General features: G+C 32.5%; 2 protein-coding genes across 3 annotated transcripts in view; one reads left to right on the top strand and one right to left on the bottom strand.

The window, feature by feature from the left end:
• The window catches only part of LOC117171920 (myrosinase 1-like), an 88,972-nt gene extending 76,840 nt beyond the window's left edge, over positions 1–12,132 (top strand). For both annotated transcript variants that reach the window (XM_033359589.1, XM_033359581.1), the window contains 3 exons: positions 11,139–11,554; positions 11,631–11,869; positions 11,951–12,132. In XM_033359589.1, the coding sequence (XP_033215480.1) occupies positions 11,139–11,554; positions 11,631–11,869; positions 11,951–12,068 (773 nt within the window). In that variant the 3' untranslated portion in view covers positions 12,069–12,132. The remainder of the gene's footprint in view (positions 1–11,138; positions 11,555–11,630; positions 11,870–11,950) is intronic.
• On the bottom strand, positions 4,170–4,780 carry LOC117171934. Its single transcript, XM_033359602.1, has 2 exons — positions 4,395–4,780; positions 4,170–4,321 (listed from the first exon to the last, which is right to left on the bottom strand). The coding sequence occupies exons 1-2, from the start codon at positions 4,749–4,751 to the stop codon at positions 4,196–4,198; spliced, it is 483 nt and encodes a 160-aa protein (XP_033215493.1). The 5' UTR covers positions 4,752–4,780; the 3' UTR covers positions 4,170–4,195.
• Positions 12,133–17,490: the final 5,358 nt, after the last annotated feature.

Genomic DNA, 17,490 nt, shown 5'->3' with positions numbered 1-17,490 from the left:
TGGTTAGAAATTAGTGGGGTTTCAAAGATTTGAAGGGATTTGAAATTATTTTTTAGAATTCACTCTGCGTTCTTCTAAATTTCCTCAATTCTACTTTATTCAATGCATTTTTTAAAAACTTTTATTTGATTCATTCTGAAGTCTTTTAACATCATCATGAATTTTTAGGCATTTCATCAAATTCTTTTAAATTCCCTTTAATTTTTTTAAGCTCATTTCAAATTTTCTGAATTCAATTAAGTTTTTTTTATATTTTAATCTGTTTTAAATTTTCTAAATATAAAATTATTCAATGCTACACGGAGAAAACTATATCGCAAGAATTGCAATATATACCGTAATTCCTGCGCTATATATCGTAATTATCACATTATAATATCGTAAAATCGTGATATCGTACATTGCAAGATTTTACATTGTATTATTATTTTATTATATTAATTATACGAGGGTTCTAGTAGTAGCCAAACGATGCTAGTGCATTATAATATCATAAAAAGTTCCAGAACCTGCTTGTACGTTATCATACTGCGCTTTATTTCCATACAGAGGTGTTGTGATATCATTGCGCAATATCTTTGTCTCCATGTAATACATTTAAGTTTCTTTTTTTAATGTTAGACTTAGAACGGTACATTTTCGAAGTTTATAACCTCGATTATTATGAAATTCACTCCGAATTCAATTTTAGAATTTTGGATCGCAGCGCTTCCCCGAAATAGAGAAAAAGTTAAAAGAAAAACTCATATACACAGAACTCCATGGATACAAAATATGTGTTGATACAACGTTATTTCTGCCGAGGCTTCAATTGTGTTCGGCGTGTTTGAAAGATTTTGTTACGATTTGTTATTCTTGTAAGACATTTTTCGGAACATCACGCGATGAACAAACCTGGTAAGTAAAAAGGAACCGCGTTAACAACAATTTTTTTTAAGTCAGGAAATTTTATTGGTTGGGGAAACTGTGAAATACATTTGAAATATTCTCAATTTTAATTTAAAATTATTTTATTTCGTTTATAAGATATTCTCGGTTGAAATGTTTACAAGTTTACGATTTTGCTCTTTGAATATTAATGTGGCCATGGAAAATGAAGAATTGGTTAGTGGGAAATTAAAAAAAATTAAAAATAAAGATTTGTGGTAACCCTGGGATAATGTCCTTGTTAGTGATTTGTTTGCCTTGTATTTATGTTTATTTTGTCGCAGTGGTTTTCTCCATAACATTACCTTTCAAGTTATAAATTTTATTATTTGTTTGAAAATTTATTAGTTTTGTTGAAGACATTCTTTCTGGTTGAAAATTGAATTTTTGTGCTAAAAATTCAACTAGCTTAATAGAAAATTTAATTATTTTTAAATCTCATATTTCAATGCTAAAAAAACTTACCAAAATCTTTTTTGGTTGAAAATTCAACAGTTTTTCGCAAATTTGTCTTTTTATTTAAAAAATTTATTTATTTGACTAGAAATTCGATATTTCTTCGTTGAAACTGCAACAGGTTGATTTAAAATCCAAGAATTTTGTTTTAAAGTTTTTTTCATCTTTGTGAAAAATTAATATTTTCAGGTATAAAATGCAACTCTTCTCATACAAATTTTCTTTCTCATTTAAAACTTATATGTTTATGCCGACAAGTAAAACTAAAATCATTTTTGGATAAAAATTCAACTTTTTTTGATGATTTGTCTTTTTGATTTAATAATTTATTTATTTTAGTAGAAATGACGCCTTTTTGGAAAAAATTGATAAAAATGCAACGATTTTTTGTTAAATTGCCCTTTTTCACCAAAATTTCCATTGTTTCGTTGAAACATCGTATTTTTGGGTTATAAATTCAAGTATAATTTTCGTGGAATATTTATTTCTTGTTGAAAACTTACACTTTGTTGTTAAAACGTCAAAATAAAGTCTTTCGGATGAAAATTCAATGTTTTTAATTTGTATTTTTGGGTTAAAAATGCATCCGTATTCCTAAAAATTTAATCTTAATTTCATCTTCATTAATCTTTTCTCTGTAAGACTATATACGAGTGAAATTTGTATGTAAATAACTATGTTATATAATATAGTACACAATATATAAAATGTAAAAAAACTACTTATAAAAGATGGGCTTTGATTATATATTTAATATAATGACTGTACATATAACGTGGATACATACTAAGTAATTAGTCTTCACTTCAGTTTAATTTTTTTGCTATTTATATTCTTAAGACAAATATAGACTTCATGTTTTATGTTATAATAATGAATCAACAAAAATGTTTTAACCTCTAGGCATTTTCAGTTACAGTACCTGAAAATTCCTAAACTATAACAGAATTATGTGATACATGTGACTCAATAAGTGACGTGACTAGAGTTTTATGCAGTTACCGTTGCTCAAATTTCTGTTACAGTTTTGGAAAATTTAAAAACAGTTTCTGCATAAAGCTTTAGTGATGCGTTTCTGAAAATTCCTGCAGAAATTTCTAACAGTGTAACGTTTTTTTCTTGCAACGGCCGCGCTTGATTTTGACCTTCTTCATCACCTTTGCTGTCCTCAACCAGTGATTGTTGCAGTTGATATTGGAAATATTAACCCTTTTGAATTCGAATATTGTGAAAAGTGGGCGATATATATAATTCCAACAATCAAACTCGATACTATCCTTATTTGATAACCTTTCTGGCCCTGAAACCGTGTGTCGAAGCTATTTCCAAATATTGATGATAATGCAGATCATATTATTAATTATAATTTCATTGATAACATTCCAGAACATCAGATTTTTAAACAAATGATTTATTTAATTTAAATTATGACCTCTTATTAAATTTTTGCATCATAACAAATACTAACATAATAATCATTAAAAATAATAAACAATCATTATTTCGTAGCTCATTCACAAGTAGAATCATACAAAGTTTATTATTTACGATGGACGAAGTTACAGTGCCATATAATTTGATTTTGTTTCTTTGACAAATCTGTAAATACTGAAATCTTTTAAAGAATCAAATGCAAAGAAAAAGCAAAGAAGTCATCTGTAAAAATTTTAATTTTAATTCAATATTAACAAGAGATCTTATATTAAATAGTTAATTCTAGACCTTAGAATAATATTTTTGATTAAAATGAAGGCGTATTAGAAGAAGGGAAAGAGGAAATAAATGAGCTATAATATAGTTTTCAAATAAACTGAAGGCAATAGATTAATATACATAAAAGCGATTTTTCCATTTATAATAGATTATGTTTAAAAAATAATCCCCACATTGACGGCAACTTGAACGATAAATTAGTCCAAAGAAGTTCGGCCGAGTGATCGTCCCAGCGACCACGAGTACCGTCGTTACATTTTCAATTTTTGAAAGAATAGTTATAACCATTCGGTAGATCGTGAAGATTTCTATCAAAAACAATAGAAAAAAATGTTGTTTCATTATCAAATAGACTATTTGTCTAGAATGTCGTGAATCCGAGCATTACATCCTAGTCTATTTACTGGACAGTCAGTCTGTGGCGCGGCAGTGTCGACACATGGCGTACAACTGAATTCATACATAACAAAAATGCTGTCCTTAATCACTGCAAGCTCTTCCGATATCTGTAATCATAAAAAAAATTTTGTTTTAAAGAGGTTCTCTTTTAAAAAATGAAAGTGTCCTATTAGAGACATATAATCAATAATTTTTTTCGTTCCCGGGGACCACAACGAAAACAAGGCTAAAAAAGATGAAAAGTGATATATAAATAACGAACGTGGTTTTAAAGCTTGAGTCAATGCCTTTTAATTGCAATTGACTTTGTCAACATAGACAGACAATTAAGTTTTTTTTATTCGAAAAAAATAAATTTGATAAATTTTATTTTTTATTTATCACGCATAAATTCCGAGATATTAGGCGTTAAAAAAAATCTTTTTTTTTAACAAAAATATTTTGAGATAAAAAAATTGAATTTCTACTATCATTTTCGTGATTAGCGAGTCAAAATAAATCTGCATAAAAATGTTTAAAACAATCAAATGTAATAACTTATCTTCATTTAGTTATTTTTTATCTATAAATAACGTGTGCGATATAATTTTCTTTAAAAATGGGTTTTACCAATGTACTTACGTTCTTTGCTGATTATTAAGCCACGCTTTTATTTGGAGATCTATGCGATTTCTTAAAACGGGATGATTTTCTATTGCGTTCAGCACAGCTTTTTTTGGAGCGAGAGATTTTTGTTTATGTAAGTATGCTCCGAAAAGTTCCAAAACCTTGTCCTTCTCTTCTTGGGACCAAGGATTGCGCTTAATAGCGTTTCGAACCACAGAATCTAGAAAAGTTAAAAAAAGTGTAATATTTTAAATTTCGCATAATATGAGAAAATATAAACATTAAAAAAAAACCTTTTGCTTTCGATCTTTTCGATGAGTCTTCGGACATCTCACTGTCGCTGTCATTTGTGGTCTCAGCTTCTTTTTCTTCTTGGATTTTTTTTTTGTTTTTTTGGTTTCGTCACTTTTTTTATGACTGTTGTCTCTTGTCTCTTCCAACACCGATCTGACGGCTTCGTCCTCATCTTCCGAAACCTCTTGAGCACTATCTTCAGCCTCATCGTCACTCTCGTCCTCTTGTATTGTCGACTCGAGCTGTGCTTTATCTCGGCACTGAGCCGATTCAAAAAGATGTACGACCTTTAGCATCTCCAAGGCCGGAACGGGTACCCTGTATATGTTGAGATGGATGTCATCATGGTGTCCCATATGGTTTGCCAAATTCCTCACTTCCGCATTTGAGGTTTTCATGCTAACTGTTGCAATATGTTTTCGCAACTGTGTAGCACGTAAGAGGTGCGGTTTTTCGGCACTGCATAATAGGCTTATCTCTTTCATTAGATAGCAGGCTCCCAAAAACCTGTTCCGTTTTGAATTTAGGCTAGGGAGTCCAAAAATATACGGATTTTTTTCCGTGATTCCTGTGTGTTTCCTGTTTGAGATTAAAAGTTTCGTGCTGTCTACCAGTTCCTTCGTCAAAACTACAGATACAATACGTCCCAGTTTCCCTCTAATGACAAATCTCACTACTTTTCGAAGATTGCTTGCTCTTCCGGTGTAGCTGAGTTGTATAGCTCTTTGTCGTTTATCCGATCTATTGTTGAATAATGTAGAAAGTCGTCGATGCGCAGTCTTTCCATCTCGCCAGGCCGTCGACGATTAAATAGGGGCATGGATATGAGTGTCATTTTGTCTAACCTTAGCCAATTTTCCTTACTATATCCATTCTCGACTATATCATTATGAGCTTGCTCTCTATTTTGATTTAAATAATAATAGAGTTTTCTAATATCCTCCGAGAGGGGAAGCTCGATTTTTTTTTTGACAAGCGAGCAGAACTTTAGTCTCGGCAGCTGTTCTGTACACTCTTGACGAGAACCTTTTGCCAAGAACGAACAAAAAATCCTTGGTTAGGTTCTTCTTCTCCTTATTGTTTGTCATGATGCAGTGAGCCTTAAAATGTTCTGCAGCCTTTTTCATATAAGTGCCTAGTTTTTCTGCTGAGGAAGGCGTTTTGTATGTAGAGCGTTCCTCATCCAATCCAGCGACGATATTCACTGCAGAAATGAAAATATCAAAATATTTGGCCTGTATATCAAATACTTTTTTATTGAGTCTATTTGCCGCAATAAAAACCCGCGCCAACAAACGCAGCTGACTTCTTATCATATTTTCATTGAAGTCTTTTCGATATTTGTGGCACAGCTCATTTCCGTAAAGGATGAGGACTTTATCATATTTTACGATTTCAGCGACCGCGTCCTCCCGCAACCGTGGCAATATGCACTGCCTCATTTTTTGATTAGCCAGCTCGTGGTACGTGTTAAAAGCTACCCTACTTAAAAACGCCAAATGTCTTTCGCCAGTGGTGACCATGCCAGTACATTTCCTAATGTGCTTGTGTGAGCACGGCCGCGAAAACATTTGAAAGCAGTTAGGACATTGTCTGTACAAATTCTCCGTTTTATCTTTTCCTGATCTTCCTTTCACAATTAGTTCCCCATCGTTAATATTGATATCTTGGTTAAATTTTTTATTTCCTTGATTTTGTAGGCTTTCAAAAATAACGCGACTTGCAGCCATTGGAAGCGAAAGTGAATGCATCACTTCCTCTTCCTTTCGATGGACAGTAACAAGGTGCCTTTTTAGTTTATTGTATTTTTATGGCAAAATTTGCACGCATTCTTTTTGGCAAATTTTTTTGGGTCGGTCACTCTCATCGTTGAAGGTCTCGGGGCCGATTGTCCTTGAGGGAGTACAAGTCCCGAAACATTTACAAAATTAAATAAGGAAATGTTTCTGGTACCTTCCGAAACTGTTTCATCTTCAGTAGAAGGCATGTAATTGGGGTCGAAAGATTCTAAAAATAAAAAATGTTAAAACTTGAGGGGAGAAAAGAAGCAAAAACAAAAATACAATCACTTAGGAGAGTGAGTAAAAAGAGAAAAAAAGCGATTGTTTTTGAATATTTAGTAAGGAGTCCGAGTTTACGAAAAAAGCTGAAATGTTAAATTACCGAAATCATCGTCATTGCTTGGTTGTGAAGTCGGGTCAATTAATTCCACTTCATCAAGCGGGATAACCATGACATCTGTTTTGTCTCTTAGATCCTCAATTATGCAGTTTTCATCCAAAGATCCCAAGTTATCAAAACCTTGTTCTATCATTTGACAATTTATCACATCTTTCGTCACGTCTCTGCGTTCATCAAAATCTAGTGTGGGAATAAGAGGAATTTAAATTTCTGAATAACAACGTTATAATGTAACATTTGGACATTCTTATAAAATTCAAACTGTAAAAATTGTTTTAATATTTTCTAATTTCTAACTCAAACTAAAACGTTTTACTATCCAGAAGTGAGCTATGGATATACATTTAATATAAAAAATATATAGTTCATAATACATGAGTCAAAATTACTATTTTCATTACTAATTTTAAAAAGTTACATAATTTTCCACATATTTAAACAAAATAAGCAATACATTTTCGGAAAGAATTAGTTGATTCTGAAAACTTTTTTTTTTAAGTTCCAAAATTCGGATAATAAAAGAACAGAAAAATTAACATCGTGACTCACAGTGGGCAAAATCCGAAAATCTGGCCAAAAACTCAAAAATAAAAGTCCTTAAATGACGTGCTGGACTTCAAAATTGATTAAAGAAAGGCTAAGTACAAGATGTGTTATACTTTTGGCCAGCTTTTCGCGATTAGGTTACACCGTGTGACGATTCCATATAATAGCGAAAAAGGTGCTTATCTCGGTACAGTACGGGGATGTGGATTAGATTTCGCTGATGAGAGGGTTGCAAAGAATGTTGGGCAAACTGAATACGAGCATGAAAATCCTCAACGTTAAAGTAAATAAAACATATATATGGTGTATCTTGAGTAAACTGTATATAAAAGCTTACGATTTTCGTTTGCGCTCATAGAAAAGTTATCTACGTTATTTAGAGTCGACCTTCCATTGGGTTTGAAATTGTTGTATTCTATTGAAAAATGGTTGCTTTTCTCCAGCGATTCTTTACTGTAGGTCGTATTATATTTACAAGTATCACTGCCTTCTGCATAATTTATGTCGTTTATGTCATTATACTTATTTAATTTATACTTTATTTATAAGGAAGATAAGTAGGAGGTAAGTGGTATACAGAAGAGGTATGAAACGTGGACACTGAGGTTGAAAAGCAATACGCCTAACTACTCGTATATTTTCAGGAGGAAGACAGGAAGAACGAGTTCAGGGTTTATAACGGGGAGACGGGCATGTAAATATGAGAAGTTTTTTGAATAGGGGAAAGGTAAGCTAGTTAGGAAGTGTTGGTGGGAGATGAAAAACAGGCGCAGTGGTGCTAAGGAGGAGGTCGAAAGGTAAAAGTATTTCAAAATGAACTGATTCCAGAAGGGTGAAGTTAGAAGGATGCACGAAGAAGGAAAGTATATGAGATGGTTAAGAAGAATGGCATGGAGCGAGAGAAGTCATAACGGGAGGAGAGAATAAGGGAGTCAAGGTTTAACGGGAACTATGTGTGGATTATTCCAAGGGAAAGAGCGCAATATTTGTGTGAGAAAAAAGAGAAAGGAAGTCAGGAACTTATAGCGAGGATAAGGTGACGATGCATGGAGGAAAATAAAAAAGTAAAGCACTGGCTGGAGGAGTTTGAAGAGGTGAAAAGAATGGGATAAGTATGGAGGTATTGTTGCATAAAAGTGGGGACAAAGGGCAGTAGCGTGGATGAAGGGGGTGTTGGGCCTGATGAAGAAGAAGAGGAGGCAGAAGAAAGAGGAATAGAAAAGGAAATATTGTAAATAGGAATGGAAGTAGCTTCAAGAAAATTGTAAATACTGTAAATAGTGGATAACTAGTAGGTATTAGCCACGGAGGCAGAGTCTGGCAATGCGATGCAAAGTAAGAAGGTAGTGACATGCGTGCGAGGCTAAGCGAAGCGAGGAAGGCCAGGCTATAAGAGCGAGCGATCTTAGAGTTAAGGTGTGGATATATGTTAGTTTATAAGAGGTAGTTAAAATGGAAGGGTAAGCAATTTAATTTTTATGAGGCCAGCAGGCCAAAAAATAAACTTTTATCTACATCCCGTACCCGGTGATGATAAACCTTGCATTAAAAGGTATTAAAAATTTTTATTCCTTAAGAATGTCGTTTCTGTTCTTCGTCGTTTTAATCCTCATTAGGCTTAGAAAATAATAAGATTCCAATGCCTTTTTAAGCCGATCGGAGCTGCTAGACGTACCCTACAATAAATTAAAAATAAAATTTTCGTTTGAAGCATTCGAACGCGCTCCAAGAGCATGAAATTTGTAAGATCTAGCAGCAATATGTACAAGAATACATCTCTTTATCGCAAAATTTTCGCTTTGCTCAAATATTATCAACTAAAAAAATATAAAATCATGATAAAAAACTCAAAAAATTCTTTTTTACCAGAACCTTCTATGTGGAAATTAATTCTGACAGCGTAAAATGAGCGATGCCATGTCTTAAAAAGCTGTTTACCTCATTATTATTTGAAAAACGGTAAATAAATGTAGCAATATTTTCTAAATTAAAAGGGATTAAAAATTTTATTTTTTTGGTTTCTTTGTGGTATTCAGAAAAATATCTTCAGCACTAGGTACAGAAAGGGATTAAATTTATGTGATAACTTTAACTGCTGTGGAGATTAAAAAAGGGGTGACACAAACGTGATCCAGAAGTATTCAATATGTCTCACGTTACCATTGCATGAATGAAATTTTTTTTTTTTACTTTTTAATGCAAGCCTTTTTGCTGGGTACCGATATTGCATATTAGCAATAACTTTACAATCAGAAATTATTTAATAAGGGTTAAGAGTAGAACTTAGCTTTCGCTCTGGAGGGTAAAAACACGATGACATTTTCCAGCGTCCACCGATCCCATTTGGCTAAAAGGCTTGGCCCTGACTTGAATTTACAAAATGAAGAAGCCGCCTCCTTTTTTAATATTCTGAATCAAATATGTCTAAGACCAGTTTTAGATGATTTGGGTACTCCAGACAATATTTAAAATATTGGTTACAAAAACGAACCACTCTTTGGTATAACTAAATTTTTTAGCCAAAAACTGCACGCAATTTCCGCCATACAAGGCTAGACCTTGTTTTCTTGCCTTGATTCCCTACACACCATAGCTCAGGCCCGTCCATTAAAAAGAGATTTACTAAAAACGCAGAGGTTATACCTCTACCTCCACTACTTTTAGCTACGCTGAAGATACTTGGGGTGGTGGTAGCTTTCCTGAGTTTAAATGGGGGATTCACATCTGCAGACTCGTAGTGACCAGGAAGACACTTTATGGTGACTAATTTTGAAACTAAATACAATAAAAAGTTAGATAAGCAATTTGAAATTCAAGTAATTAATATATCAGCAGTAAAAACATGAATTCTTTTTATAAATAAACAAGGTACGTAATATGTGGTGTACAGCAAGTAAGAAATAAGAAATAAAGGGTGGCAGTAAAGAAGTAAATTAACCAGTTTTATCAAAAGTAATTAAGGATCCTTTAACACACCCATTTAAAGTTACGGCGCATGTACTTATCCTCAATTGCTCAGCGTAAATTATAATATAATAATACAATTAAAATATATGTTTTTAAATAATTTAATTATGAATAAATTAATATTCCTTTCATAAGAAGATAAAAAAACTTTAGGCCATGATGTTAGTAAAAATTAGTTTTATCTAAGATGCATCTATTAAAACATTAAAATACAAAAATTAGATTGTAACTTAGTGTCCCCAACGTACCTACCTTAAAACGTCTCAGCCAACCTACCTTAATACGTCTCAGCCATACTGGATGTTCAAATCTACGTCACGAGAGCACGTGGCACGAAGCACCACGAATCTTTAGTGATGAGCAGAGGGCAGTGTATGGTAGGTGGAAAACTCACGTCTGCGATTTGAACAATTTTGAGAAAAAATCCGGAAATATCCCTTGTGTTGACAGACCTGGCATAGCTGATCATTGGCGATGGGATCCTCACTTTACTTTCTTCGCTCCAGCTTCCAGCTTTCCACAGACTTTGAATCTAGGTGAACAACATAAAAAAAATGAGTAAAATAAATACCCATTTTTCTCGGATCTGCTTACGAGAATCTGATTTTATACCATTCAAAATCATTAATCGGGACTTAAATAAAATTAGTGTTTCCCCTGCGAGTGCAATTCTAGTGCTGTTTCGGAATTGAAAAATGATTTCATCAAATCAGTAGGTTTTGGTTTCTGCTACACACCGCCTGACAATTTTTTCTGTCTTTGTCCAAGGCATCTTTTGAGTTTACTAACTTAATTGATAGCTTCTTCCTACACAATATTTAGAGAGCGATACTCCTGCCAATCCGGTATCCCTTTTTGTCCTGAGAAAAAATCTTATATATGGGTTTTTTTATCCAGTAAGCTAAATCTCAAATAGCCTATATTCTCGCGTGCACATGAAGAGTTTTCAAAAATTCTGCTCAATTTCCATATTCCGTTTCAACGCCCTGAGTGTGAGCCGCATATGGAATTCGATAATTTTAAATACGCCTTATTATAATTTCTTGCAGGTAAAATAGGTTTATCTTTAGAAGCTTTATGGTTTGAGTCAGAAAATACTTCATCAAATGAAGATGCGCGAGTTGCAGAACAGTTGTTTCAGTTCGCAAACGGCTGGTTCTTACATCCTATTCTAGGCCAGTCTGGCGATTATCCAGAGATGATGAAAAAGCTAATTAGTAATAACAATAAGCACCATGATTATCCACTGGCACGACTACCCAAGTTCAAAACGTCGGAAATTCTGTCGATAAGAAACTCTATTGATTTCCTTGGCCTAAATTATTACAGTGCTAGTATGATTGAAGTAAATAACATAGAAAGTTATTCTGAATGTAACATCAATAGAAAACTCACAGATTTACTTTATGACGACCACAGTGATAAGATTATTTCTTCTACGAAACGGATTGGTGATTCAAGAAAGGTATACATTTTATTTTAATTATAAGATATAAAGAACATTTATATTCTGTCCAAACTAAATTATCTTATTTGTAAAGAGCACACCATGGGCTCTAGAGAAGTTTCTAATCCGTATTAACAAAGATTACAAAGTTCCCCCAATTTTCATAACTGAGAATGGTTATTCAGACAATGGTGAACTGTATGATATGGATAGAACAAGATATTATTATGAGCACATTTTACAAATATTAAAGATTTCGAAAATGGGTTTCGATATCCGTGGTTACTTATTTCGAACTCTAATGGATTGCTTCGAATGGGAATATGGTTACACGTGAGTATATGTTTGAAATTATTTGACAACGTTGTGAATAAATTCATTTCCCTCGACTTTAAACTTATAACTTACATTTAGAAAACACTTTGGAGTATACCATGTCGACTACGAAGATCAACAAAGATCAAGAAAAGCAAAACTTTCAACTGAACTGATTAGAAGTATCTATACAAACAGAACTATTCCTTCTGTTTAAGTTACTCTCAAGATTATATGATTCCAAATATTTTGAGTTAAGGACCAACTGTGGGTTTTTACATATTGAAGCAAGTTTATACAGTAAAATATGATATTAATAAACTCAAATACAAACTCACAAACTAAACTATAATATGATTATTTTAGGTATTAGCCTCAGCCATGGCTCCTTCTACGAAATAAATATATAAATTGTTGCCATTATAATTTTAAATTAAAATTAACCGTAGAAGATAATTCCGTAATTTCAATAGGTTTATTTTTTAGCGTTAAAAATTTAAAAAAACATATTGGCTGTCTTTGAAGTCTGATAAATGCGCCGTCAAGCGCGTCTACTCTCAGTGATATTACCATGATTATTATCATCGTCATCTATCATGATTATATTATATGATTATATGATTATAGTATATGCGCTTGAAGTCGCCTTTAGCGGACTTGAATGACAGCCACTATGTTTATTTAAATTTCTAACGCTAAAAAAACCTATTAAAATTACGGAATTATCTTCTAACATACATTTTATCATACAATTATAATTGCAACAATTTATATATTCATTTTGATTTTTACATTCTTATCCGTAATAAAAAAGTATTAGTTTTATGTGAAAACTGAGTTTTGTCGATTGCATCAAATGTCCACGTTTTAAGGCCCCCCGAAACCATAAAAAAAGGTTTTTACATCGGTGTCTGTCCTTCGTTGTGTTTTCTTCTTCTGTATACCCGGCAACTTTTGGAAGACTAATCGGATTGAATTCTGATTGGGCACAAAATGTAAGAAACCAAAGAAAAAGACCGAGTTCATTAATCAGCCATTTTTGATGAAAATTCAAAAAGTTAGAGCACTTTCCAAATTTTTGATACTACTCTTTTTCAAGATTTGAAAACTCTATCAACAGATATTTATAGTAGATAAAAGTATGAACAATTTTTCCACGTGACATTTTTTGATAAAATAAAAATTATTGAATTCATATCATTTACAAAATCCAAAGAAAACAAACGAAAATGGACATTTGAAGCCAAACAAAGCGCGCTATGGGAAAAAGTCAAGAAAATAGAAACGTTATTTTTTAAAGGCCCTACAAGATTATCTTAATAACTTTTTGAATTTTGTTAAATTAAATCGAAAATTCCAATTTTGATCGAAAAAAACTAATGAAAAAGCCATAAATCCATTCTATAGTCAAACGAAGCAAGATATGATAAGAGATAGATCAACAAAAATTGTGCACCTAAAAAAGATCTACAAATTATGTTTCAATTTTTTTTTATATTATGAATTGTAATTATATAAATTAATTGAAATGATACATGTTTCAGAGAAACTAAGAGACAAATTTAATGAAAAAAAACAAATATTAAAATAATCATGATAAATACAACTTTTAATTTATTTTGGAATATATAAATTAGCTATTCCAGGCACAGGTACATAAAAAATGTATTATATTTGATATAAAAGTGTTGAGCATAATGTAGAGAAGTTGACGGTCTTGATAAAATCGAGTGCGAAGCACGAGATACGTGATAAGAATGTGTCCGCTAAAGCCGAAAGAGCTTTAACAAAAGAGAGTTTACAATCACAAAATTACAGTTTTAGATCCATTGATTTTTAATTTTAAAAGACATGTGCACGAATGTGGGAGAAATGCAAAGACCGAGCGTGAAGTACGACACCCAACAGTCGGCCGTCCCAGGCGTGCTCAAACTTGCAAGCGAAGTTCTTATAACATAAAAGAATTCACAATCACAAAATTACAGTTGTTGATGTTTTGAGTTTTAATATAGTTAATAATAAATAATAACAATAAAGCATAATATAATTTTAATAACGAATGTGGTAAAATACAAGGGCCGAGCGCGTAGCTGGTACCAATAGTCAAGCGCCCGATACGCGCTGAAAATCTGCGAACGAAGCATGCCGCACACGATGAGAATGTGCCCGCGTTGCGGGTAGATTCTTTTATTCATTATAATGCGAGATCACTTTAAGGTACGTTATCTTAGGGTTACTTTATGATTGCGCTGTAGCGTAACGCTTGCGTTAGTTTAGTCCGCCATGGTATATTTTAAGGAAATGTTAATACTGCCCTATGGACGATTAGCATTCCTGACAGGCTAAAAAAACCATTAAAGTTATAATTTCTTAATGTACGACGAAAATTACGGCAACCGGTCTCTCAGAGATATTTTGATAATATTGTGCTTAATAATTAAGTTTTTTGTAATGTTATGCTAAAAACAGAGTCACTATAGTTATCATTTTCGAATGAAACAAATTGCGGGAATCTGTAGTTCCAGAGTTGTTTTTACAATATTTGGCCTATAAAGTAGAAATAGTTTACAATAAATCCCTTTTTCTTAGTGAAAATACTTATATAAATAAAAATATTATTTATTACATATTTTATATTTTCAATACAAATTTTAATACTGCCAGAAATCGATGTTTAATACTGCCCATTCTTCCTTTAACACCAACTTTTTTGAGATATAGATTCCATCAGAGAAAGATGTCAACTCTAATAAAGTAGGGGAGACCGCATTTAGTTGACTAACGAAGTTATTTGACTAGCGAACACAATTTCCATAATTATCAAAAGAGAGTTTCACCATTACTACGTGAATACGTTAGAACGCGAGATACACTATTACATATGATGCCACTGCATAAGGTGAAAATAGAAACGTAGAGAATCCTTCTAAGTATAAAATGAGACCTTGATCATTAGTATTAAACAAGAATGGTAACTTTTCCCTAAAGACAAAAGAAAAACGAAATCTCTAAATAACTACTGTTTAGTGAACAATTATAACCTGAATTTTTTTCTGGAGTGTGCTTAGAAGCCTCCGTCACGATCCGTCATCAATCATTTCAAAGTTAGGAAACTTTTGAGACTGTACGTAGTGTACTGTGCTGATTGTACGTAGTGTACATTCTTAAATACCTAAAAATAACTTATAGTCAACTATTATTGTTATTTTTGCCTTGTAAGGCTGGTCAATTTAAGTCACGTAGCACTGTGGTTAACACCTGTTCTGCTGTCGAAACCATAAAAGCCGAATGCACACTAACATCCTTGGCGTTAAAGTTCCCGCTTCATATTAGTTAAAATGCAACAAATACACAATCCGGCCATAAGCAGAGTGGTCGAAAAATCCAGAAAGCAGGCATGAAGATGCTATAAGATGTTCTCGACGTCGCTGATAACGATACACAATTCAGATGTTCGAAATTCAAAATGGCGGACAAAGTTTAATATACTTGTGTTTTTAAGATCGCTGAGCACGAAACCTTAGGTCCTTATGTCCTTATGTCTAATTATATTATTTAATACAGGGAAATTACTGACGATTAAAGTTGAAAGTTGGAACTTCGATTCCACCAAGCAATTCTAAGGTTTCTTGAAAAAAGACCATTTCTTTGAAGAAGTTTACGTGAGCAAGCAATCACAAAGTTCATAAAAACTTATGAATTTTTCTGAAATTATCTTGAAGTTCCGAATTAAAAAAGTTGACATCGAAAAAAGCGATTTTTTTCTATCGAAAAATGCATTGGATTAATAATTTAGTTGAAAATAGTCATAAAATTATCAACTAATTATGAATGTTACTAAAAATTGTCATGAACTTCCTAACTGGAACGACTTGCATTAAAAAAAGCGTTTTTTCTGGTCACAAATGCCTAAATGATATATTTTTAAATTAAATTTGTTTTGAAAAATCACATGACTAATCAAAAAATTATGAATTTTTCTAAAATCATCATAAAGTTCCTCATTTAAAAAATGAACATAGAAAAAAACGAATTTTTCTGTCGAAAAATGCCTGATTAATATTTAAACATCTTTCAGCTAATGTTGCACTATAAAACTTAGTCGATTTCAACAATTTTCCTGTTATTGACGAGCACTGGAAACGTCAAACAGAAAAAATGTCCATTTTTTCATCATGTTTGTTTATTTATAAAACATAAAGCTAAAAACTCTTAGAAATATTATCAGTATTTTGTTGATTTAAACAAAAAAGTTCTGTTCCAAATCGGTCAACATTGGTTGTCTGTACGTTATTTTGAACCAAAACAGTCTTTTTTTCCGCTGTGCGGCCAGCATGCGCATAGTATAGTCTACAACAATGTCATGACGCGAAATCTCATATAATGACGTCCAATAGTCATTAATGCGCAGCTATCCGCAGCTAATTTAGCATGCTACGATTTAAAAAACTGCGAACAGTGATGATATTAAGAATAGAAATGTAAAAAAACAGTGAATTAATCCCAGTCTCTTCTACGTATTGATGCAAAGTTAGAAGTCAATTAGATACGTATCAGTTTGTCAAATTAGTATCAGTATATTTACTGTAATATTACTGCAATATTTACTGCGTTTGAGTATTCTTATCATTGCCTATCCCTCAAAATACAGGAATCCATTGAAAAGCTAGAGAACTTATTACACAAATTAATTTGATGTAGATTACGTACCAGGAAGACAACGTGACGTCCATGTTTATATAAATAAACATAAAACTTATTTCCATACCTTAGTCGATAACTGTGTCGGACTTGAGATAGCGGTTTTCTGTGGCATCTACGCATAGGCCCGATGACTAATTTCACTTGTTAGTTGCTTTTACCTTAAGCATTAATAGCACCAGCAAAAGTTATTCTTTAATTACTTTGCCCTTGATTGCTGTTGATAATATCAACGCTGTCAATTCAAATTACAGGATTCGCCTTAAATTCTTCCTCTGTATTTTTGTAAAAAAAATGTACAACCTTCTTTCCATCTTTAGCTTCAATTTTAGCATTTTTAGTTTTAGAATCGTTAGTTTTGGAAAACTTTCCCTTTTTCTGTATTATAATTCTTAGCGTGCAGAGCTCTTGCTTTTGAATCCTCTATAAGCTTTGGTTTTTTTTCACTTGTTAGTCTGATCTCCTCTGTTTTCTTTTGCTCTGCTGCTAATCTCATCTCCTTTTGTTTCTTAAGCTCTTCAGCTTTTTTTTTGTATCAGCCTGAAGGGGTTCAATATGATTTTACATTTGATATTCCCAAATAAAGCGCCATAAGGAGAAACTAAGAATAAATAAGCTACTGAGCGACCCTGCAGATTCCTATATACAGTGTAAGAAGATAAATTTTTGAACTAAATTTATTTTATTATTTTCTTTTCGTGGCGAAATCTGTTCTCTCGGCATGTAGAACGGTACTTCAAGGGCATATTTAGAATTAATTTAAGAATTTAGCATTAACTCGTTTGATTTTTGTTTTGCTTATTACTTATGACCTTACCTCATCGATATTCTCAAGGAGAAACAACGAGGGATTTTTAGAGCTCTGCAAGGTCTTCATAAAACTTAAATCAACTTGCTGCTGCTACTCAAAATCAAGAATCGAAATTTGAATTTGAATC

This window comes from Belonocnema kinseyi, chromosome 1 (genome assembly GCF_010883055.1).
Source record: "Belonocnema kinseyi isolate 2016_QV_RU_SX_M_011 chromosome 1, B_treatae_v1, whole genome shotgun sequence".
Taxonomy (NCBI): Eukaryota; Metazoa; Arthropoda; class Insecta; order Hymenoptera; family Cynipidae; genus Belonocnema; species Belonocnema kinseyi.
This window is presented reverse-complemented; position numbering and strand designations above follow the sequence as displayed.

Excerpts from the sequence above, each read along its gene's own strand:
- LOC117171934 (XM_033359602.1), bottom strand. The coding sequence starts at position 4,751 with ATGGGACACCATGATGACATCCATCTCAACATATACAGGGTACCCGTT. Across the intron at positions 4,322-4,394 it reads GAAAAGATCGAAAGCAAAAG|ATTCTGTGGTTCGAAACGCT; the intron begins GTTTTTTTTTAA and ends TAACTTTTCTAG.